This window comes from Diadema antillarum, unplaced genomic scaffold (genome assembly GCF_040938485.1).
Source record: "Diadema antillarum isolate AM-2024a unplaced genomic scaffold, OU_Dant_1.0 seq00002222_RagTag, whole genome shotgun sequence".
Taxonomy (NCBI): Eukaryota; Metazoa; Echinodermata; class Echinoidea; order Diadematoida; family Diadematidae; genus Diadema; species Diadema antillarum.
Genome location: NW_027272856.1, coordinates 58,549 through 85,447, shown reverse-complemented (window position 1 = coordinate 85,447; position 26,899 = coordinate 58,549). Strand labels below are relative to the sequence as shown.

At 39.5% G+C, this 26,899-nt stretch overlaps 1 protein-coding gene across 1 annotated transcript in view; it reads right to left on the bottom strand.

Moving 5' to 3' along the window:
• Nucleotides 1-416: 416 nt before the first annotated feature.
• The window catches only part of LOC139714288 (guanine nucleotide-binding protein subunit beta-like), a 61,305-nt gene continuing 34,822 nt past the window's right edge, over nt 417-26,899 (bottom strand). Inside the window, 8 exon segments of the mRNA XM_071626006.1 lie at nt 417-1,473; nt 1,475-1,530; nt 2,290-2,506; nt 6,689-6,890; nt 7,323-7,389; nt 8,337-8,499; nt 9,540-9,603; nt 12,630-12,775. Coding sequence (XP_071482107.1) covers nt 1,423-1,473; nt 1,475-1,530; nt 2,290-2,506; nt 6,689-6,890; nt 7,323-7,389; nt 8,337-8,499; nt 9,540-9,603; nt 12,630-12,775 — 966 coding nt within the window. The 3' untranslated portion in view covers nt 417-1,422.

Below are 26,899 nucleotides of genomic sequence, written 5' to 3'. Positions count from 1 at the left end.
TGTATGGTGAGGAGGCAATATCAATAGCAAGATACAACATACAAATCAATGCTACTTGGCTGGATAATAATTCATACCAGCTGACAAACATGATTTGATTTTTTTTTCTCCTTTTTAATTCTTACAGTTAATAAGAACTAGTCTACTTTGCAGTACTGGCATGTGCACATATTAGGCACATACAGTTTTTTTTTTTCCCCTCTCTCTCGCTCTTCTCTTTAATCATTGTAAGAATTCAAATATTTACTTGTAACAGGTCAGAATATACACTGTCTATACACAGGTGGCAATGGCTTTGGATATGCTAATCTCACAAGAGAGACTGCATACAAGACAAGGGCCATGCCTCCAGAAGTTGTTTTTTTTTTAGCATTTTTTTCTCCATTTTTGCCTTCCCCCCTTCGTCTTCCTCTTTGTTTTTTTTGTTTAAATACAGCTGACAGCTACGAACAGTGCATCATAAAGTTAGTGGGTTCCTTTTTTCTTCTTTATACAAAAGGGAAAACAGAAATGAAAAATGTAGTGGCAGGATGGGAAACTTATATAAACAACAGGCTTCTCCACTGTATGTTAAAACTTCCGATCATACTCAATTTCATTTTATGCAAGTTTCATACACACCCACACATTCACACACGCTCTCACATTCGCGCACACACCACACATGCATGCTAGAAATAAGAAAGAGATATATTGTCAACATCTATGTTATGCCAAACAACACACCCACGTTATGTTTTTCAAGAGCATAATACAGCCCATCCCTTGCTTCAGTCTAAACCAATCAAGACATATGAGAGGAGTCATCTGGACATCAGTCCCTAGCACAGATGCTAGACCACAGATGCGTCACACACCACATTGGAAACAATGCGCTCTATCGACAGCTAGCTGCTGAGGTGAGAAGGGAGAATCCATCACAATACATTTCTTTGTGTGTGTGTGTGTTCCCCTTAGCTGACGTCACATGTAACATGTCTATTATCTACTACATTTATATCGAAAACAATCTAACAAAAGAAGAAAACAAGTGTCTTGTTTAAGATCTTGGGGAAAAACAAATGAGATGCAAAACTGCAAGGAATGGGTACCTGTCATCTCTCACAGGTACCTCATCAAGATTATGATTGACTACCAAATCAAGATTACAGTGCTTTCTTTATTTTCTTCCAATTTTCACATCACCTGTTTGACACTACACATAGGTGTTTGGATCATGAAATTCAGAAGCCTGCAGGAGAGAAACTAAATTCCTTTGAAGGTGGTGATACATAGCATTCCAACATTACTTTCTTTAAAAAGTGTTGATTTTTTTTTTCATCATTTTTGCTTTATATTCTCACAATAATCTCCTAGGGTTTGCTTGGTGCTAGTGGCGGTGGAGTCCTGCACGTGTTCTGTTACCCCACCACGGGTCCAACCTCAGTTCCAGACCTTCAGGAAACTGTCCCAAGATCCTGTTGCTACTGCCATAACCATCTTCCGTCACACCCAAGCAGCTGACTCTGTTGTCGTGGCCAGCGAGTACACCTGGAACAAAGACAGTATAGAATGTCAGTGGAATTCATAAAGGTTCCTTGTGAACAGACATGAAATCCATATGCAGTGATCTCTTGATTTACATGCAAACTGAACAATGATGGTCTATCAGGGTTGTTTACACCATAGAATCTAGAAAAAGCAACTGTATCAGGATACCTCACTACCAACATTTCACTCAAACTATCAACGTCTAATTTTCTGTATCGCCAGTGCACAGAACACTGTTGTACAGCAATGTCAAAGATGCACAGTGGTTATCTTGGCGGTACTGTCGCTTTCGGTTGCTTACCGCGCATCTACCCGTACACATGCAATCAATGCATGCATGTCATTCATTGCCATCCTTTTCCTTGGCTTGAATTTAGCTTAAAAAGGTTGTTCCGCTTTTCACTTTGACTGATTTGCAGCCATTAGAGCCACTGATCATCACATGAAGCTGCTGTGCACTGGTCAAATATATGATAATAAGCCGAAAAATCTTCAAAAACATCCTTGGATAAAAGACATGGAAAACACTGATTCACAGAAATAAGTGTATTATCTATCTATTACTACTCTCATATTATCACCTGACATTCCTAGATGAAGGTGACAGCTACAATCTAAATTTTAACCATCAACATTCATTGACAAAGCTTTGACTCTTAACCACCCGCCCCCAATCCAATCAACAAATCTACACCTCCTGGGGAGATAAAACACTCCATCAAGGGTTCAAACAGAGCAATACAAGTTTCAGAAGCTCACCAGCTCGCTCGCCCTTCATGGCATCCCACACATTGCAGTTGAAGTCATCATAGCCGGCTAGCAGCAGCCTGCCACTCTTTGAGAATGCAACCGATGTGATGCCACAGATGATGTTGTCATGTGAGTACAGCATGAGTTCTTGGTCAGCACGGATGTCAAAGAGGCGGCAGGTAGCATCGTCTGATCCCGTGGCAAATGCATATCCATTGGGGAAAAACTGAAGAAGAAACAGAGGAAGTCTTTCATGACATTTGGAACAAGTTAAGAGCATGCACATTTCAGATATATGAGTCCCGTGAAAAAAAAAGAAAAAAAAAAAGAAGAGCTTTTCTTTTTCAAGTAATTCCCTGCGATAGTTTTTACACGGTGTGAACACAAGGAGCTGCATGTGCATGTGTCTGTAATGAAATGTATCAATCAGACTGCAGAATATCACAGGTCTATGTGCATAAATTTTTATTCCATTGTTTTCATTCCTACACAGACTATGTCCTTAGTCATACCATCGGACTTCTATCACTCCAAACAGAATTATAGGCATTAAAATATTGCCACATCTGTTTAAATAAATTTCAATGCAAGTTCTCTGCATAGCAGAAAATGAGGGTACTAGATTTAGGATAACACGTCATAGTACATAATCTTTTGTAACAGCATCAAAACCAGAATGACTACAGTTGGGCATATCTTACTTACATCTGACCTTGTGCAAATCACCACAAACAGCTTTGCTGCAAGAACATGAAATTTTAACCAGGTGTTCCTTTAACAGAGCATGGGTCATACAATCTAGAACTGCTTCGTAGCTCCATGGAGACACAATGTCATCTATGACTTCTCAAGGTTTGTCTTTGACTTTCAACAGCTCTCAACAACTGTCACTGGATGAGTGGGGGTCTCTTCTAACCCCCTACTGTAATAAGTCTCTTCCTTTTCCCACCAACTGTGCATCCAATAGAAAACATCTGAAAACCCTGACCTACATTAGTTCTTGCATCACTAATGGTTCACCCTAGTCGAGGCCAACTGTCTCTCTCTCACAAGCTATATATAGCACTGGACCCTGCATAATTCTGCCCGAGTGAGAAGAGTGAGAATCAGGTAAAATCATAGATGGAGAACCCAAACCCTAACAAGAGGTCACATTCATCTCTCCTCTCTGTGTAATGACTGTGTATTTAAGACACGAGACCTTCAATGTAAGCTTGAGGTTCTCTACTGATATAAAATTCTGCACAGAATTATATTTGAAAGCAAAATCAAAAGGGGATGGGCATTTATAATTACTCATAAATATAAAACTTGAAGTCATCATTATGGAGAGAAAGAAAAAAAAAAACTATCACATCCTGTTTGTTGTGAATAGAACGCCTGCTCTTTGAACATCATTACTGTTACTACAATCAACTCCAATACTGACGCCATCTCCCCAACCAGCCAGCACTTGCCACTGAATGACAACATAGCACAGTGGAAGAGCAATACTAATAAACATGTGAACCCTTCTGAATAATGCAAAACCTTGTTATGGTCACTAAAGAAGCTACCACCTTGCATTTTTAGTTGCCCCCCCCCCCCCCCCCCCCCCCCCCCCCCCCCCCGCTCCTTTGCTATGGCTTCATGTGTAGCTAGAACCTTCTATCATTTGGCAACAGCGAACATTCATTCAACAACCTTGAGGGTTTTTTTGGTGTTTTTTGTTTTGTTTTATATAAATATCATCCGAATGTGACAGCCAGGAAATGTAAAGCAACATGAATCATCTATGCTAAAAACAAACAATGCAAATAGCATTGGAGTGATGTTACTGATCAGGTGGCTATCAATACGCCTGCCTTGTATGCTCAACTTGTGCCAATACACAAGGCTCCGTGGCAAACCAGGAATTCTAACTTCTCACCAGGAAACCACAAACTCTTTACAATCAATCAGGAAGGAAGCTGGCAGAATTCACCCCAAGTTTCCCATTCTCTAGGCCATTCAATGCTACAGCCCCACACAAGGTCACTGAAGTACACTATCTATATATGAATCATGCACACAGTGCATGGTCACTATAACTATTACATATGGTGAGTGCTACACATGTTGACTCTTGCCTCAGCAAAGCACAGGGATGTAACACGGAGAGTGAGAGCTTGCAATAAGGCTATATATCAACTCTTCAGCAAGTCACTGATAGTACAATGCTCCTTTCCAAAATTGTCTCTTAACATGGAACACATCGCAGTGTAATTGCTCAATGAACGTTGTTTACTTCTTGCTTTCTGTTGTTTTTTGTTTTCAAACTTGTCTCTTAATTACCACCTGCGAAGATTTTCTCTTCAAACATATGTCAAAGTAATAGGTGAATAAAAAACATGTTGTTTAGACAACATTTTAACTTTCTCTGCCAGATTCTGGATTTCATAATTTAAACTATTATGTTTCATCTTCATCAAAAAGAGGTGTTAGTTAGGGGCCAAGTATCTTTCGGATTAGGCAAACAAATTGCATTTATTTTGAATTTGCTATGATCGAGGGGGCAAACACTTTTTGATATCTACGTAAAGCTTTGCACCTTTACAAATGGAACATCATCATTGCACCTTTCTGCATTACATCATCAGCACAAATTTTGATCAGGAAAACTGAATGATTAGAGGTTGTCCTAATTTTAGCGCAAACAGTTTACAAAATAACCACGTTGTCATTTTGAATGCCAATGCTGCATTTTTCAAGTTTGCTTAGAATAAAGCTCTACTTATGAAGTGGGAAGTTTCACATTTTCCACTGAAATTAACCCTATATCTGTCACATACGCCGTAGCTAGACTGCTCAGACATTTTGCAGTGCACAGACACAAGATTGTTGATGGCCATTTCTGATTATTATTATTAACATTAATGTGTCATGTTATACATCATTTGAAAGCTTATGGTCTAAACTTTCATTTTCCATAATAATCTGAGTGAGGGCACACTTCAATTTTAAGTAGGACGCCCTCTTATGTCACATAATTATCAATGCAGACTTATTTCTACATGTTACCACCTCATTTTTCCACACAACATGAGCTTGCATCACAAAAAGGTCTCATAGATGTTGTAGAGAATTTATTCAGCTTTCAGATGGTATGATTTTTTCATCAATAGCATCAGTACTTTTCATTTTATGAACAAAAGTCTGTGGCAATTACAACCTAGATATCACACGTTTTGTGTAATTTCTGATTTTGTGAGTGATGTTGGCCTGAAAGTAGACAAAGCATGTTTGTATCTTGTCAAGCTGAAAATATAAATTGAATTGTGCTTTTTTCTTTCAAATTTATATTAATCTTGTCCTATGATAATGCCATAATGATAAGATAATCTAAGGATAAAAAATGTTATTGAAAATATCGACGTTGGAGTGTCCATGCATTCCAGTTAATCATCATATGCTAGTCTACGACTTTCTGCACTTTCCTTATTAAAACAGAATTAACTATCACAGCAGTCATTTTCTTTGTGATAAACCTGCATTGAACTGAAGTTTCGCATAGTGACGGTTTCATCATGTACCGGTAATAATAATAAACAGTCAAACATAGCTGTACAGCTTCAGGCCGCCAGCAGGAAGCTACTGTAACCCTATTGCTCCTTACACCTGCCCCGCTGGCCCCGGGTAACTAGAGACCCATTGCACTGCTGGTAGTGCTGAGTGAACAGTTGCAACTGCTGCACCGAATGTGCAGTGTTCAACTATTCTTCAGATCATTTATGAGGCCGATATTACTGAAACTATACCCCTTCACAGAATTCAGAGATGTTGAAATCCCTAATCTGAATGTTTTCACTTCATGTTTTACTATTTTGACTTAGATAAAATAGATGAAAATTGACCCACGTGTACGATCTTTTCATCGCTCGCGGCGATCTCTATTACAGTCCCACATATACAGATTCGTGTAAGTTCTCCACACATGGCAAAACTGTACACAATACATTGCAGTCTGAATGCAAATGAACATGGGCGGGGCCACCACAATTTCTTGGACTTTGAGAAAGCTTTCCTGATTGGTTAAAGGTGAGGAAGCTTTTTTCACGCTGGAAATCGTTTCCTTACACTGTCGGCCAATTACAAATGAGTTTATAGAGTGGTAGTGTCATAGCCTTTCAAGTAATCTGTCAATCAAAATAGGGCCGATAATATCGGCCGAAGCATTTCTATTGCAGTTTTTGGGCCGATTTAATCGGCCCGTGACAGAGATAGGGTTAAAGACTGTCTGTAAAAGGACTACCATGGATATCAATCAGTGACCAGTATTTCTATTTCCCCTTTACTATTTTAGTGCCATCTTCCTTGTATCAGCTCCCTTTTCCTTGTCATCAATAAGCAAAAAGGTGCAATGATGGACAAGAAAAATGACAATACTCACTGTTACAGCATTGATATCTGACTCATGGCCAGTGAATGTTTGTTTGCACATTCCTTCCCGGATGTCCCACAGCTTGGCCGAGGCATCGCAGGCGCCGGAGACAAAGGTCCGGTTGTCGGGCGAGAGGGAGAGGCTCATGACATCACCTGTGTGTCCCGTGAAGCCTGTGGTCTGCTGTCCGGTTTCTATGTCCCAAAGGCCACTGTAGAGCGAGTGTGAGGATACAATGACGACAGTTGTTATTCGAACTAATTAAACATACCAAACACTTATTCAGAGATAAAGAAATTCAAGACTGATTGACCATATCTTTGAAACATGCTGTGGATGCATCTATAAGTCAATCATATATAGCATGAAATATTTGATGCAACAACCTATACTTTTATTTAATTTTCTATTTATGATTCCCCCCCCCCCCCCCCCTTTTGGGGGTGGGGGCACCACTGCATCTACATATCATGGCTAGACCACAGAATGTTATACTGGACTGCACATAAATAGTAAGTTCCCAGTGAATCAACAGAAGTAACACAGTACAGTGAAAGCCAATAACCAGATGGGAGTGCTCAGAATTAAGACCTTACCACATAAGGCAATGTGTGAACACCTGAGCAAGAACGAACATGCTTACCATGACATGTCTCCTGAACTAGTTACTATTTGAGTGTCATCGATGAATCGGCAGCATGATAGGTAACCTGAAGAAATCAGAAAGCAGTTGGCACAGAGATCGTCAGTAATACGGTAACATTCCCCAAAACATACTTCTTTAGTTGGCAGACGTAAACTGCATTTGTGTAGATTTCAGTTTGTATGTTAATAGGCAAGACATAAAAGACACTTTGCACGAGTCAAAATCCGCTGGAGCAGAGAAAGTGTCTAGAGTAATGCAATATTCAATGGTTGCGAGAGTCAAGTTACACATTTGTGTATACTGCACTAACAGACACGGTTATAACAAAATATTGGACACACCAAAGTAAACTTCAGGTCCCAAAATCATAATCTACACATCTTCATACACTTTATTTGTTCCGCTACTGAGATATTATGAAAGGAAACGGCCAGACACAAGAACTCCGCTATAACGTAGTTGCCTGTGTATATTGTAACTATTATATAGGAATGTCACTCTCCTGTTGTCACTAAATAAGCATGCATTTTGTCTAGATGCAATGTATTTGAACTTCCTCCCAATTTACAAAATACAGTGAACACAAATGACTTTATATATCAATCTGCATGTGCTGTGTCTAACATTTTAATAGCAGATTATTGCGATTTTGCTCAGTCAAGTTAATATTACAGTCTGCCCTCTCAATTCACCAGCAGTAACGTGTCATCAAAGGTTCTGTCTTTCCACACACACAAAAAATCAAAGAATTAGGCATGCAGACAATGACATCTGATAAGGTGCTAAACAGATTTCACTTTACATGTCACACCTTTATCCCTGTACTCAAGAAATTAAAACGAACCTTGAGAATAGAGCAGTGACCGAAATCGCTTGAATTTGAACGCCTTTTCATTCATTCGAATGCAAATCTGATGAAATTGGGCAAGAAAACCTATGTACTCTAAAAGACAATAGCTTGGACCTACCAAATATTACAAGAAAAACTTCTCTGTTAATAGAATCACTTACCGGTATGTCCTGGGAGTTCTCTGCTTACACGAACATTGCCTTCTCTGGTCTTGAGGCTATAGATAGAACATATGTTGTCGAGACCGCCGCAGGCCACAAAACTACCAGTAGGAGCATAGGCACAGGTCATCACCCAGCTGGACCGCAGAGGAATTGCATGCACCTGGATGGTAGGAAGGAGGCAAAAATGCATATCACATGAGCAGTATTAAAATGAATAGATGCATAAACTATGGGAAGAACCAGCATATGCACAGGGTAAATACCTCCAATGTAAACTTCAAGCATCTCTTTGGTCACAACAAATCTACATATCATTCTTGCACATATGTCATAATGATTTGGCACCAGTGGTCACATTCTGACACCAAAAGGAAAGTACCGTAACATTCTGGTAACTTTAATAGGTCAAATGATAAATTAAACCTACAGCTTCGACCTAGTTAACTGATTTCAAAACTTTATTCTGATACCTCTCTTGAGCATTGTTTTGGCATCTGTAATTTCAAAATATTGTTTGTTTATTTATTTGAAGAAAGTAATTTGAAGAATTTATGAGGAAGCATGTTCTAGCTACTTTTTATTGAAGCAAATATTTGAAGTCTTTACTTTTTCCATCAATTAAAATGAAAAAAAAAAAAAATCACTGTGAATGCATGCTGAAAACATGCATGCATATACATCATTTGTTGCTCTTGTTTTAGACTGTGCCCTTTAGATATACTTTCCTTTCTACCAACACTTTCCTTTCTAACAAGAACTAACTGCTCTCATGAAGAGCACTCAGTTGGTACATAACTGAATATTTAATTGCTCTGAATATTTTCAACTTTCTGCATTTGGAAAGCACCCTTTTTTTAATGATTCCAAAGCATACAATTCAGCAAGAAAGGTCTGGTTGCTTTTCAAACTCCTCTGATTACTTTTGTACATAACCTCAGCATCTAGGACTGAGGCTCACCATTTGCTAAGTGCATACAATGACAGACATTCTACTTTTAAAACATGTAAAGCATAGTTCATATCGAAGTTGGGGTAAGCAGTTCAAGCAGCATTTCAACTTGGACTTGAGGACAAAAAGTGGATGACTGAAACAGGACATGTTTGTTCGTAATACAAAAATTTAAACTCCTGCTCCATCATTTCATATCATTTTGGTTATTCTCAACTACACAAACAAAAGTGACTGTCACAAAGGCTTACCTTATTAGTTGTGTATGAATCCCAGACTATCAATTTACCATCCTGTGATGCACTCACTAGGTTTCTGCATAAAGATCAGACATGGATATATAGAAAAGATATAATAAACTAAAGCAAATGTGACATCTGCATGCATTCCATGAGGATACTTTAGCCTTTTGGATCTCTGTATTCAGCCACCAGCATCACCCATTATCTCACAATTAAATTATCTTGACCTTGAAGACTGACTTCTAGATCCTTTGTACACTCACAAATATTCCAATTAATTGCTGGCTATCTTGCTAGCTTGTGAACAATTTCTAGTATAGACTGTACTTTACTAGCTGCAGTTGTGGCTAGAAAATATCTTGCTATGCTATCATCTAAATTGACCTTTGACCTTTCATCTCCTTCATTGCATTTCAACCCTTCCTCTAAAACTCCATACTGAGCATTCCTAACTGATGTTGTAACAAAAAGACAAATAATCTAACTCTAACCCAATCATTTATCTCTTTATTCCCATCTGTCCTCCCAAGCTACATGTATATTGCCAGTGTACATTTCCAGCTGCTGTTATAAGCTGAAGCTGAAGTAAATTACCTGTGACTTTAAAGTATTATCGGAAGTCCCCGTACCATTTCTGTATATATATTTTTTTTCAATTCATTCTACTTCTGACATGATATTGCCATGTTCCTGCATAAACTTATGTCTGCAAAGAGAATCTTCAGCCAGATATGTGACCTTGAGGATCTATCATATTTAATCAGCACACAACTCCATATAATCATGTAGATCACCTTGACCATGTAACAAGAAAATATATCAAAGTTGTTTTTCCCCCATTGTGTTTTGTAAATGAGATAGGCAGTGTACTGACAGACAATCCAAAACAACAATGCTTGTAGCATCCTCCAGGGACATACAATATGCATTATAAATACACTGCCTGTAATCTAAGTAATGCTATCATGCCAGCATAAGCATCCAGTAAACTACCAGGAAATAGACACAAAACTGATTCTGTTGACTGATGAACTAAACAAGGAAACAGCAATATATTTCTTTCATTCTGGATTATATTCTCTGCAGTTCTGTATTGACTTAGGGAGTAGTCAAACACAAACATCACAATCACTGCAACATCTGGCAAGCAGACAGATACAGACTGACACTGAAGTCCAGAGGAACAATTCATAATACTCAGTCATGAGGGCTCGCTATGCAAAGATACATGTACAATGTACATGTAGCATCCTGGTACTTGTAGCTTTTGATTTTCTGCTCATTTACACATTCATTTGACTACTATAGAGGGATTTTGTTGTGTCTCATAATTTACCAGTACAGAAAAAAAAAAAAATGCAAACACATACATAGACACACAGATAGACAGACAGATAGACAGACAGACAGACAGACAAAATAATCACTCTCAATGTCCATTTGTGAAGAACAAGGACCGGAGTGCACTTTGTTGTCATGTTTTTTTTTTCATCATTATTTCAATTACTCTTTTTCTCCAGTTCTCACATGAAGCTGTTAGCAGAAAAGAAAAGTTTCTATTTTTCTCAACAATTTCCCTTATAATTGTGTGTACAAGTCTGGCCCAAAGAGAGTTCTTATAAGATTTATGATAATTTTTAATGTACAGTATGCATATAACAGGAATTATCCAGATTTGTGCATGCTGAGATATTGTTGATTTGTTTCTTTTACTTCAATGAAAATGCATAGCTTGAAGCTATACTTTTGCTGATACAACAGGTCACTTGTGACCCACAAATTTCATGCTCCCACAATCACAGTCATTACAGCCCGGTTGTATTTAGCACCCAACATAACAGTTCACATAAATTGTAGATACATGTATACCTAGAAAATGAGCAACCATAGGAGGTAGCATTCCACATGTCCATGCATGTGTCATCCAGATATCAACAATCATTGTATACTATTTATTCCTCTCATCCTCTTATAATCCCATGAAATGGTAAAGGATTTCTTTTAAAGCATGATTTTCTGTTACAATGAAATCATGTCTCTGAAAGTCTCAAAATACATTGTTCTTGCTGACTGTGAGGGGCCTCTAATCTTAAACCTCTGAGGGAATTTCAACAGAAGTGGGCTCATTGAAAGTTTTGATTTTGCATTTTGAAATATATAACATTTAAAGTCATGGTAATGCAACCAAGAAAGATAATTTTAGAAAGTACAATCAATGTCATAATCAAACTTGAAACTACAATAAAAAAAAAAAAAAAGGCGGAGAATATCCCACCTACCCACAGCACACTACGCTTCGGGCAAACTGGGCTGCTATGGCCACCAGAACATGGTGTAAATGTAGCATAACTGGTGAACTGGTATGATTGTGTAAGTTTATGATTTGTTTTCACGAAGTCACAAGTAAAGCCTTTACACTAGTGTGTGGGTTAATGGGATTACAAAAGGTGCATTATAGCTAATCATACATGTCTGAGAAAAGGTGTGAAATCACAGGAAATTCAAGATGTTGCTCAAAATATAAACAGTTGTAGGAATATGGTATGCTCCGCCATATCGCATGCTTCTCCCAAGTAGATCTAGAGTATGTCTGGACAATGTGAGATGAGTTCCAAAATAAAAAAGAAATGGCATGTTTGTAACAAATGCACCGAGTGTCTACTTTCCTTGAAGTAGGTTTCATTTGGATGGACGACTAAATTGATTAAGAGAGCAAGTATTTGGGAATTTGAGCATTTTCACTAAGACTATTTGACCCTATGGCCAAAATCTTTCCCTAAAGCATCACTGTGCAGTAAGGCATGTACCTTATGTGATTAGGTTGATATATTGAGTAATCATAAAGGAATGGAAAAAAAGGTATAATTTCAGCATTACATGGTAGAATTTTAGCATTGTAACCTTCCCTTTGACCCAAGTTTCATTAGGATACCTCAAATGATTTGAAGTTATGCTGTCCACAAAATTGATTACAGATGGAAAGACAGAAGGATGGATGGTCAGAAGGACGGACGGACAGACAACCCGAAAACATAATACCTCCAGTGACACTTTCTGGCAGAGGCATAAAAAAACAAACAAACAAACAAAAAAACATACCTTGAATCTGTACCCCAATGCATCGCATATATTTTTGCCAAATGACCTCGGAGTGTGCGACGAGTTCTCATCTGAATTCTTCCAATTTGATCCATTGTCTGTGTGACTTGCATCAGTGTGGTATCTTGTACTGCCTTCCTAGCATCCTGTAAGACATTGAAAAGTAAATATTTAAAAGTTAAATATCAGTGAGAAATGAAAATCACTGATTTCTCTAAGGAAATGAAATTTTCATGCAACCAGAAGCTAGTGCAAAAATAAATGCACGCAAATATCTTTGTTTTGCTATATGTGCCACTATTGGATGACTTCATTCCGCGGAATTAAAAACATGCAAACTTCATCTTACCCACCCCAGCGTGAAAAATATCCACTTTTACAGTATTCCAGAAGACACAAATGGGTCTGTGATTTACGTCCGAAAACAAATGTGTCCCTGTTCCATACACGCACACACACACACACACACACACACACACACACACACACACACACACACACATAAAGAACAAAAATATGTTTCTTTCCTGGCTCACTTATATTAAAAAAAATCTCTGGATATAGTTTATTCCAGATATGTGATGATCATGAAAGGGAGGGAGAGAAAAAAAACACCAAAACAAATAAAACAAATGCAACAAAAAATAGCAGTTCTTCTACTTAGCATAAATATTCCACATCAGTGTTCATGAGTAGTTCCATTATCCAAAATACATTTGCAAATATTTGTGAAAGTCAATTCCTTCATTTATATACAGTATTTAGATTAGATTTACTCAGACTGGATATTGGAAGCCATCTTTCATTTTCTTTCTTTCTTTTTTGATCATTGTTATTATAATTTTTTTTTTCTGCTTGAATGTTTCACTTTATCAGAAGAATATTCTCACACATTTTTTTTTAATATTTACTATCAAACTAGGTACCAGCTTTGATATCAAGACAAAAAGAGTGTTCTATTTAAAATCATAAAGGACATACAGGTGATACTTTGAAAGGTGTGGTGCCTGTCGTACCTAAAGACACCTATGCCAATGCACATTATCCATGAATATATATTAAGCTAAATATGACATTAACAATACCACTCATTTTATAATAATTTTTTCCCCAGTTCATTACAAAAATGTTTTGTTGTTCTTTAAACAGGTTATTATGTTTTAGTGAATGCATTCATTTGGCTGTGTGGGTGGTTAATTATGCCCAACAGCAGACATGCATCACCCTGAACCTGCTGGCAATGCTAATGTACACCTAAGCCAGGCAAACACAATGTCCTTGCCAGTTAAGCAATATCAATTACAATAAAAGCCACAGACCATAATACTTTGCTGCAGCAGTAATAGGCAACAGCAGCGCCTGTTTCTATGCCGAGATGAGATATATAGCAACCAGGAAACAAATCAACATGGCGCCAAAAGAGACAAGAGAAACAAGAGAGTGTGGGAAGCACATTAGAGGTTACTCTGTTAACTGCAGTTCTAATCATAAAGAACAAAGATGCATATATCCCCTGTTTGTAGTGGATTTACTACAGATTATGGGTGTGAATTACATGGAAATCTTAGAGAATGCCCTAGGTATTTTGCCACTTTACTAAAAAAAAAAAAAAAAAATCATGATTCATTCTTGCTGCTGAATGCACAAATGATAGCAACAAATATTACAGACACACCAAACAAAAAAAGACAGGAGAAAAGAGAGAAAGATAGAGATAAAGAGAGAGAGTCTACTAAATGTATGTGGAAACGGTGTTACTTAGCAACAAAGGCTGAGGAGCACTTGCTCTACAATGCATGCTGGGATGACTAACCGCTCAGTGCACAGTGTAATGCAGCTAATTATGTATGCAGGGAACACCTCCCTTTTAAGCTCACACAGCAGCTATGGCTGTTGAGGGGCTGCTATGCATGTTCTACGCTCTAGCGGCAGCGCTCTGTGAGCAGTGCACTGTGCACACCCACATGGATGTACACAACTGTACCATTCCACATGTGTATGATGTGTACCTGGTAAAGCCTTGGGTTGTGCATGCATGCACATAAGTATCCAATGAATTGTGTCACATCGTGTAATAGGAAAACATTTTTATCACATACTTTCATGCTCTTGTAAGTTTACAGTACATTTTGTTATGGTTTATGCACAAAATGGACCTCTTCTTAGGAATACTGAGGTAGAGAAAATGTGTGTATTTGTGCTTCCCAAATCCCCTTTTCCCTTCTCTTGGTTGTGCACATCTTTTCAGACTATCTACATGCTGTAATTTGAATAATGGGCACTACAGAGCTAACTCTGAAGAATATGATTTTTTGTATGAAATAAAGCAGACTCTTCATGTGAGCATGAGATATATCACTATTAGATTGGATTATTTTACCCAGGAATGAACAAAAAGAAGGCTGTTTCATTGGAGATTTTTTTTTTAATATGTGAAGTGCATCACATGGAAAACATGATATTTCAACCCGACCGGTTGGCTGACTGTATCTGCATTTCAGAGCTAATTTCTGAAACAAAACTTTGTTTATCTGGTTGCTGATTATCCCCACTGCTTCTTTTCTTCTTCTTCTTCTTCTTCTTCTTTTAAATCAAAGATGAATTACCAATGGAAAGCTCAATTAGAAAAATCAAATACAATTATTAGAAAAATAATATATATGCAACTCTTTATGCTTTTACACATGCCAAATAAGCATTGTCATGTATTCTTACATCTTCTTTTTAAATGAGAATTCTTCTGATACTGATAGTTCCCCATAATTACAATTTGATTTTGCATGCAGAAACCCAAAGCTGTTGGGGTCTTGTTTTTCCACTATTTGTTTTATATATTTGCCTGGCCTACCCTCACACACTCACTTTCAACACACACATAGTCCCCTACCTCATTATGGTGACAGAACTCTGACTAAAAAAAAAAAAAAAAAAAAAAAAAAATCAGGTCTGCTACATGCCCGAAGAATTTAGGTAAAGGCTACAAAGGAATTACTTTGGAAGTGACATTTTAAACTATGCTTTTGCAGTTTGATATTGCTAAAGAATGAAAGAGTCTGTGTGCAAATCTTATGACACATGTATGAACAAGTCATACCCAAATCAAAATATATTATTAAAACAGGTACCAGCCATCTTCACAGATGGAAAATGAACAAACAAACAAACAAACCATGCTGCTATCAAAAGCACCAGACTAAAACAGTCTCTTGATATTGCTTTGGGCGAGGCAGCTTATTTCTACCCGATTACGCGGTGCGCCTGATTACCAGTACACAGAAAGCATGTCTCATCAGCAAGTCACACATAATCATGAACAACTTTACACACATTACACACAATATATGTGATACATGTATGTAAATGCTCAGGACACCCATCACACATGCAAGTTGCTGGACCCAGCATCTGTGACAGATTACCCTGATCCTCACCAATGATGCCTAATAAAGCTCATATCTACATCAGCATTAATACACCAATAATTATTTCAGAAAACAAGATAGTGTCAAGGTTTTTGCTTTTCTTTTGACAAATGCTGACACCATTAGCTTTAAAATTGCCTTATAAATTACAAATGTATGTTGCTCTATGCTTGCAAAAGCCAAACAAGTCAAACTACTGTATACGCCATATATTTAGTGAGTCTAATTTTTTTTGGCGAATTGGGACTAAATATACAATTTTGCGGGTGGTTAAGTTCGCGATCGTGGAGTACAGTATTGAGCAGAGAAATGTACATGCATGCACATGCACATTCATGTCAGGATCATCGTTAATATTTTCACGTTTTTAAATTCGTGAATATGAAAATCTCAAGAAATATTTGGCATATACACTACAGTACATGCAAGTTGTGTATTTGTCATAATTGTGTGTGTAGCATTTAAGCGTGTTTGTGCTGCAAACATACATGCATCAGAAATGTCTATACAGTGTGTGTGTGTGTGTGTGTGTGTGTGTGTTGTGAATGCAGTTGGAATGCCGAGCAATCATGGATTGTTGTGTTGCTTGCTTGTGAATGTGGTGCATGCTCAGCGTGGTTCCGACATGCCAAGCTCTCGGTCTGTAGCTGTGGGCGTGTGTGGGAGTGTGGTGTAAGGACAATAAATTAAAGTTATGTGGTGCATGTGTTTGCCAAAAGTCCTGGACTACTTGGCATCAATATCTTTCTTCAAAAAACATACTTCATACAATATAAGTGTATTTCAATCAGTGAGAAGGGATGTAAAATAAGGTCTCTCATGACAAAGTCTACAAATTTAGCTGAAGCCTACCATATTATGAGGCAAGTTTTGTGGAAATGTCCTATCTGTAAGTCAATTACGGAAAGTACATGCTTTACAGATACCTGATAACCTGGAAACTGTTGTGTGTGCCCCTAGCAATTTGTAAAATACATGAATATATGGAAAGTCTACAAAGTAAGCATATTGCAACCAAAAAGGCTAACTCGCGTGAACTTTAGTATCTTTACACAGACGACAAAAATATTGTACAAGTGACGCAATCGTGCTCAAGGGGAGGTAGCACAGTCTTCACCTCTTGACAATAGAAGGTATGCTCTTGGCAACTTCAGCGACGTTCATTCAAGTTTAGCGCCCCTGGTTTATGCATGACAAATCAGTAACCAGGATGCCATGCACTGACCAATAACATCACTCCCTCGTTGCTAGGGGAGGAGTCTATCTGCGGAGTTAAATCCAAATCTTTGGACACATTTCTGTTCCGCTAAAAGTCAGAAAATCATAGCCTGGAAGAAACTAATTTCTTGCCTTTCTTTTAATCATTTAGCTTCGAAATTTCAGCAGATGATAGAAAAACATGATACCGTACTACAAAATAATGTCAAAAACAAAAATTTTATGGTTTTGACCGATTTTGATGACCTGACTTCAAACTCGCTTTTCTTGGCTCAACCATCAGCGACTTTCAGATCCTTTTGTCGTGGCGAGTCACATATGTTTGTTATGAAAGGTTGGACATATTTACTATTAAGCGAGGTGTTCTGAAAGTATAAGAGAGACTGTTTTGTATAGAGTTACTGTTCTATCTGTTGAGACACTGCAGCAGCAACAAGATTTATGCTAGTAACTTTATGTAGCATCAGACATATAACATGTATCTGCCATCTGCCTGTAATTTCTGATATGCAGGGGGGGGGGGGGGGAGCATCTGTTGGGGAATGCCCACCTGTTCTTTGTGGTCTCTCACTATTCCAGCAATGTTTCTTGACATTTCTTTTATGAATCACTTTGTATTAATGCTCATATTCTAAATCCCTGAACATGAAATGTGCAGGATTATTACTTTTTTTCTTTCAAAATGGAATCAAAAGCACAAATGTAAAATTGTGAACCAATGGTCAACTGTTGGCCACATCTGTGAAGGCATGTATGGTATAGTCTATTATATGCTGTAAAAGCAGAAATTTTTGCATGCATGAATTTTTTGAACATTTTGCGAGAAGCCAAGATTCGCAAAATAGAAATGTATGCAAAAGTTCATATAGTACACTTCATCCACTGAATGCCAGTAGCAATACACAGAAATTTCATGCAACGAAAAGGGTTATCGGCTCCAATTTCCGAAAATTTCATGCCGTGAATATTTCTGGTTTTACAGTTCATTAGGTGAATCTTTGATTTATCTTGTTGCCAATAACTTCCTAAGAACATTATACAAATAGTGCATGCTCTATCATGCACCATACTAGATTATAGAACGACAAACAATAAATTACCCTGAGTGCCGTTTTGTTTCACTGAGACTGCAGGCTGAAGTGAAATGAACTGCACGAGGGATAAATTAGTATTTGGTGTTCTACAGTCCAGTAATGGTGTATCAATAGAACATGCACTGAATTGTTTTGGTTAATAGACCCCTCGATCTACGTTATGCATTTTGCGTACTGTAAAAGTGGTTTCTTTCGCGTACAGATACTTTCGCGGTTTCCATCGGTGCCGACCTTTTCGCGTGTGTTTAAATTCGCGGTCAGCAAAATCTGTGAATTCACAGTCGGCAAAAACTGTTTTATTTTGCACATGAAAACCCAAACTATAATCCAATTATTCTTTTATTCATTACATAGAAATTAAAATTAAATGCAGGCTTACCTGAAATCCCGTCTCTTGAGTACTTTATAATATACGGACCGCACGCGTGGGGCACGCACACAGGAGTTGACCTACATTGCGTGGTATCGCTGTGTGTGTGTGTTGTGTCACAAATGTACACACTAGTAGTTATGTACAGTATGATGTACTGTATCCATGGCTGTTTTAATGTGTATGTACACAGGTTGACCAGATTAATGGAGAACATTCTATGTGGTATAGATATAGTACATACAGGCTGACCAGATAAGTGGAGAATTTTCTAGGTGGTATACAATGTAGCTATACAGTACATGCATGTAACAGGAAATACATTATAGCTCACTCAATCTAGAATGATTTCACCCATTCCAGAAAGTTCTGGGAAGTGCTAACATATTTGGCTGAGTGAGGCACTGTCCCTGTAGCCCAATGTGATTGGTAGTTATTCTTGGTAATGATGTTTTGTACATAGTTAGGCAGTGAGTCATCCAGGATTCCTGGAACTTGGACTGGCTAGTAGGTTGGAGAGAGTTATAGAATGTGCTAGAAGGGGGTGAATGGATAGTATATAAGCCAGAGAAATCCTGCAGTAGGCAGAGTACCCAACACCTCTGCTCTGAGAGTTACGTCACTTCTGGCTCTGAAGCGACTTGTTATAGTCAGTCCTGTGTTACCTGCTGACCTGTTATGTTTGTGGAGATAAGGCCTGGGAGACATTTTGCCTGCAGAGAATTAATGTGCCTTCATTGGACTCCATATTTTAATGTCAACGGACATTGCTACGGCAAAGCTGTGACGGGCTGGATTCCTAGCTGGACAATGTAAAGTGAATCATTATTCAACGCATCAACTGGACGTGGTCGTCATAACGTTTGGACACTGCATGTTTCGCTGTGGACATATATTGTGGATTTTACCCCGGATCTATACCGTGGACTATTGTAACCTGCGCCTCTGGAGTTACGTCGGAGGAATCATTCATCGGTGCGTCAAGGATCATTCGTCTGTGCATCGAACATCGTATTTGGACACTTTCAAAGGATTATTTAATACGTGTAAGTGATTCCACTACCGATTTATAATTGTTTTTATTGATCATTATTGTACTGATGTGAAACCGATTACCAGTGTGTACCTACAATATCACTGTTAATAAACCGCCTGAACATCACTTGATTGTTTCTTTTGTGCGATCATTCTCGGAGTGATTTTGGTCGTAACAAAATTGGGGGCTTGTGTCCGAGAATTGAATTTAAAGCCAAAACTTAGAATTTGGAACGTTCCGGAATCCAGAATATTGGTACAGACATAATACCAGTTGAGTTGATTGTTCAATTGTATATTGTGTGTTACACATTGTCACAATGTCAATCAGTACAATGGATGTTCAGGCATTTGTTCAGAGGACAGATTTGTCCCTCAAAGATTTGCAAAGGTTACGCAAATGTGATTTGACTGCTATTGCACAGCATTTGAATGTAGATGTTCCACAAGGTGCTAGAAAGGCAGAGATTCTCGACTTAGTAGCTGGTCACATGGAGCTCAAAGAAGAAACTCATACTCCTGATCAAGCTCAAATTTCAGATCAGACACGGCTTGAGCTTGCTAAATTGCAAATGAAGGAGAAAGAAATGGAAATGGAGAAAGAGAAGATGAGATTAGAAAGAGAGAGGGAGAAAGAACAAATGGAAATGAGGAAATTCGAAATGGAGCAGCAAATGAAGTTGCGTGAGATGGAATTGACTCATGCACAGACTGTTGGAAATCGTGAAAGGGCTCCCCCTGAATTTGATTTGGCAAAGAACATTCGATTGGTGCCAAAGTTTGAAGAAAACAGAGTTGATGCATATTTTGTGTCATTTGAGAAGGTGGCTAACAGTTTGAACTGGCCACAGGAATTTTGGCCCTTGCTCCTTCAAAGTGTGTTTGTCGGCAAAGCAGCCGATGTGTACTCATCTCTCTCTGAAGAGCAATCACGTGACTATGCTACAGTCAAGAAAGCAGTGTTGAATGCTTATGAGTTGGTGCCAGAGGCGTACAGACATAAGTTCAGAAATTCGTACCGCAAACCAGGCCAGACACATGTTGAGTTTGCTCGTGAAAAAGAAATGATGTTTGATAGGTGGTACAGGTCCCTGAAAGTGGATCAGGACTTTGATAACCTACGTGAGGTTGTTCTCTTGGAAGAATTCAAAAAGAGTGTTGCTTTCAGTGTGAGGTCACATTTGGATGATCACAAAGTGACAAGTTTGCATAAAGCAGCCTTGATGGCTGATGAGTATGAGCTGACCCACAGAAATGACAACAGACCACCTTTCAGGAATTTCTCTGGAAATAAGAGAGACAAAAATCAGTCGAGCAATCCAAAGAATGCTGGTCCTGAAAAAGGCATGAGTTCTGAAACTTCATCTGCACCAAAGCCTCAATCTGACAAAGGGTCCAGTACAAGTGCAAATGTCATCAAATGTTTTCATTGTAACAAGACAGGGCATGTAAAGTCACAGTGTTGGAAGTTGCAAAACAAAACAAAGAAGGACTTGGGATTTGTCATGTCGAAAAGTGTCCTACCCGAAAACAGTGTCCCGTTCAGTGAAACACAGGCCATTGAAAGTCAATCTCCCAAATTCAAAGATAGGCTGAAGCAGGTGGATGAGAGCTATCGTAGCTTTTTGTTTGATGGTGAGGTGACCCCAAGTACTTCTGGTGAGGCAGGTAAGCCAGTGGTCATCCTGCGGGATACGGGGGCCTCTCAGTCATTGATGGTGGATGGTGGTATGACTTTTCCACCAGATAGTGCAGTGAATGCAAAAGTCTTGATTCAGACTGTTGATGGCAGTTATATGTCAGTGCCACTGTATAGAGTGGATTTGAAGTGTGACCTAGTTTCTGGACCTGTGACTGTTGGAGTTGTTCCTGAGTTGCCTATGGCAGGCATTGATTTCCTGTTGGGGAATGACTTGGCTGGGGACAAGGTGGTTGCGTCTCCAGTTGTTTCGGAGAAACCAGTGGTGGTTGCTGAAACTGAGCAGTTGCAGGAGGAATTTCCTGGGATTTTCCCAGATTGTGTTGTGACTAGGTCTCAGGCTCGTAGAGCTGTTCAAGATGATGCGGATTCTGTTGATGTGGAGGAGAATTCCGGTGTTTGGTTGGCAGAAACCTTTTTCAAGGATTTGAATGATGGGGTTGCTGTATTAGGCTCCGAGGCTAACAGCGATGGGCTGTTTAGCAAGTCTTCCTTGGTTGAAGCACAGCAGGCAGACTCTGAGTTGAATGGCTTGTCTCAGACGGCGTGTTCTGAGGCTGAGGCTGAAAAGGTCCCTGAGTGCTATTATGTCAAAGATGGCATTTTGATGAGGAAGTGGAGACCTCCCCATAGGCCAGCTGATGAGGATTGGACGGTGGTCCGTCAAGTTGTTGTCCCTCCTAGTTACCGCGGTGAGATCTTGAGGATTGCTCACGAGTTACCTGTTGGCGGCCATTTAGGCGTCAGAAAGACAAAGGATCGGATCATGAGGCATTTTTATTGGCCAGGGTTGAATGTGGATGTGGCTGAGTTTTGCAAGACTTGTCACACATGTCAGGTGGCTGGTAAACCACAGCATTCAGTGAAACCGGCGCCATTGATTCCGATACCTGCGTTTGAAGAACCATTCAGTCGGGTTCTAGTTGACTGTGTTGGACCTTTGCCTAGGACTAGGTCGGGTCACAAGTACCTCTTGACAATCATGGATATGTCTACACGGTTTCCAGAGGCTATCCCATTGCGAAATATCACTGCTAAGACTGTGGTAGATGCTCTAGTGCAGTTTTTCACTAGGTATGGGTTGCCCAAGGAAGTGCAGTCTGACCAAGGGTCAAATTTCATGTCAGGCATATTTCAAGAGGTGATGTATCGTTTGGGTGTGAAGCAGCTGAAGTCGTCAGCTTATCATCCCCAGTCCCAAGGTGCGTTGGAGCGCTACCACCAGACCCTAAAGACAATGATTAGAGCGTTCTGTGAGGAGTATCCCGAGGATTGGGATAAGGGCATCCCTTTCCTGCTGTTTGCAACGAGGGACTCCCCAAACGAGTCGACGGGTTTCAGCCCATTTGAGTTGGTGTACGGTCATGAAGTCAGGGGCCCACTGAAGCTCATCAAAGAGAAATTCATGACTGAGGATGATGAGGTCCACCTACTTGACTATGTGTCAAAGTTTCGTGAAAGGCTTTCAAAGGCTTGTGAGGTAGCTAGGGAACACTTGAAAGTGTCACAAGACTCTATGAAGAGAAAGGCAGACAAAAATGCCAAAGCCCGAACTTTCAACCCAGGTGACAAAGTTCTGGTACTGCTGCCCATACAAGGTGAACCACTGAAAGCCAAGTTCAGTGGCCCATACTGTGTCACAAAGAAACTCAATGATGTGAACTATGTGATCAGTACGCCAGACAGACGCAAAGATCAGAGGGTGTGTCACGTAAACATGCTGAAAGAGTACTATGAGAGAAAGGCTAGTCAGCCGGTAGGTGTTACCCAGGTGGTAGAAGAAGAAGTAGATGAAGAGGGAGAAGCTCAAGATGAGAATGGAAGTGAGCCCTCTAGTGCCAGGTTGTCTAACTCAGAGATGTTAGGGAAAGTAGATGAGGCACTGAACTACCTACCTGATAATCAGAGGAAAGATGTGACTAGTCTGTTACATGAGTACGAAGAATTGTGTAAGGACAAACCAGGCTGCACCCCTCTTGCTGTACATGATGTTGATGTAGGAGATGCTGACCCTATCAAGCAAAACCCTTACAGACTAAACCCGAGCAAATTGCAAAAAGTAAGGGAAGAGGTTCAATACATGCTAGACAATGACATAATAGAACCGAGTAAAAGCAGTTGGAGCTCTCCAATCGTCATGGTGCCCAAACCGGATGGGTCTCAAAGATTCTGTATAGATTACAGAAAGGTGAATGCCGTGACGAAAACAGACTCTTTCCCCATTCCCAGACTAGAAGATTGCATTGACAGGGTTGGAAATTCTGCATATGTCAGTAAAATAGACCTTCTAAAGGGATACTGGCAGGTGCCCTTGACCGACAAAGCCAGAGAGATTTCTGCCTTTGCTACACCAGATGGCTTGTTCCAATGCAAAGTAATGCCATTCGGCATGAAAAATGCTCCAGCCACCTTCCAACGGCTGACAAACCAAATCATTGCCGGACTTGACAACTGTGTAGTATACATTGATGACATCCTAGTGTACAGTGACACGTGGGAGGAGCACATTACACACTTGCGGCAACTTTTTGATCGACTCAGGGAGGCCGGCTTGGTGATTAATCTGGCAAAGAGTGAATTTGCAAAGGCCAAAGTGGTGTATCTCGGGCATGTAGTCGGTCAGGGACAAGTATTGCCAAGAGAAGCCAAGGTAGAGGCTATACTAGGCTTTCCCATCCCCCAATCCAAGAAGGAGTTGCTCAGATTTCTGGGCATGGCTGGTTTCTACAGGAAATTTGTACCGAATTTCAGCACTGTAGTCACCCCCCTAACAAACCTGCTGAAGGGCAAGGCAAAGTACACCTGGACTGATGAGTGTCAAAGAGCCTTCGAGAAACTAAAGGCAGTCCTTGCTAATGAGCCTGTTTTGGCAGCTCCTGACTTCGCAAAGCCATTCAAGGTGGCAATAGATGCTAGCGATGTAGGAGTGGGAGCGGTTTTGCTCCAAGAAGATGAAGAAGGCACTGAACGACCAGTTAGCTACTTCTCCAAAAAATTGAACACATACCAGAAGAAGTACTCCACAATTGAGAAGGAGGCTCTCAGTCTCATCCTTGCCCTCCAACAATACGAAGTGTACTTGACAAATAGCAAAGGGGAGATCACGGTCTATACTGACCACAACCCCTTGGTCTTTTTAGACCGGTTCAAAATGAAGAAGAACAGGTTGTTCAGATGGAGCATGATGACGCAGCCATATGCACTCAAAATCAAACATGTGGCAGGCAAAAACAATGTAATTGCCGACGCTCTGTCAAGAGTGTAACATGAAGGGAGTATCAAAGGTGAAAAGTTTTCACCGCATATCATTTTCAGTGTATGTGTTTAGCATATTCATTAATGTGTGCAAAACAGTTTGATACGATTGTATAAGCTTCGAGAATCCAAGCAATGTCATTGTAAATGGTATCTGTGAAAAGAGAACATGGAATTAATACAGCTATCCAAAAGGCATGTGATAGTATGTGATTATTATAGCTTGACTTGGATTTTACCTCACATTCATTGTAAATAATAATGAGAAATTGTGAAGGTAAAAGAAACCCTTGCTACAGCAAGGCTTTCTTTTTCCCATGGGGGATGGTGTCACAAATGTACACACTAGTAGTTATGTACAGTATGATGTACTGTATCCATGGCTGTTTTAATGTGTATGTACACAGGTTGACCAGATTAATGGAGAACATTCTATGTGGTATAGATATAGTACATACAGGCTGACCAGATAAGTGGAGAATTTTCTAGGTGGTATACAATGTAGCTATACAGTACATGCATGTAACAGGAAATACATTATAGCTCACTCAATCTAGAATGATTTCACCCATTCCAGAAAGTTCTGGGAAGTGCTAACATATTTGGCTGAGTGAGGCACTGTCCCTGTAGCCCAATGTGATTGGTAGTTATTCTTGGTAATGATGTTTTGTACATAGTTAGGCAGTGAGTCATCCAGGATTCCTGGAACTTGGACTGGCTAGTAGGTTGGAGAGAGTTATAGAATGTGCTAGAAGGGGGTGAATGGATAGTATATAAGCCAGAGAAATCCTGCAGTAGGCAGAGTACCCAACACCTCTGCTCTGAGAGTTACGTCACTTCTGGCTCTGAAGCGACTTGTTATAGTCAGTCCTGTGTTACCTGCTGACCTGTTATGTTTGTGGAGATAAGGCCTGGGAGACATTTTGCCTGCAGAGAATTAATGTGCCTTCATTGGACTCCATATTTTAATGTCAACGGACATTGCTACGGCAAAGCTGTGACGGGCTGGATTCCTAGCTGGACAATGTAAAGTGAATCATTATTCAACGCATCAACTGGACGTGGTCGTCATAACGTTTGGACACTGCATGTTTCGCTGTGGACATATATTGTGGATTTTACCCCGGATCTATACCGTGGACTATTGTAACCTGCGCCTCTGGAGTTACGTCGGAGGAATCATTCATCGGTGCGTCAAGGATCATTCGTCTGTGCATCGAACATCGTATTTGGACACTTTCAAAGGATTATTTAATACGTGTAAGTGATTCCACTACCGATTTATAATTGTTTTTATTGATCATTATTGTACTGATGTGAAACCGATTACCAGTGTGTACCTACAATATCACTGTTAATAAACCGCCTGAACATCACTTGATTGTTTCTTTTGTGCGATCATTCTCGGAGTGATTTTGGTCGTAACAGTTGATCATCAATACACTCAATGTGCGGAATCTTCGTGTGTGCATGTGCGCAATTACAAGCGGCGAGTTCAAAACATTTCCTTGCGTGGTTAATTTCACGCGACCTTTCAAAACATTTTCTCGTGATGTTAAATTCGCGGTTCAACCTCAAAGCGTGAAAAGCGCGAAAATAAAACCACCGCGAAAGAAACCACTTTTACAGTAGGTCTAGGCCCTACTGGATCTTAATTTTTTTTTACTGATTTCATGCCCGCAAAGTACAACGTTCAACCTACCTGCTGCGTATCGTTGCATAGAAATTGTAAGTGTAAGCATGCTCTATAAGTATTTTGGTTTCGGCACGACTGTGCACTATACCGAAATTTTTGCACAATGACGTGATGCAATCTAAACAATCGCAATGCATAATACTTGGCCCATCTAATTTCACTGATTATATAACTGAAAACATCTATGCCTGCATACTACATGCACTTGTCATAAACAATTCCACCTGCACAGATTTAATCAAGGAGGTTCAGGAGAATGGTGTCACAACTGTCTTACTTCCTTTGAACCCATGTTCGAAGCCGGCACTCATATATTTGAAGTATGTAAAAAAATAGATCTGCTGCATAGATAGGAAGACAACTGACTTGTGTCTAATTGCAAAATCACCAGCCACTTTCTAAGGAAGATATGTCTCTGTGATGGTAATTACTTTTTGCCATCCCTACTTATAAAAGATAGGTGATATATAATGGTAAAGAC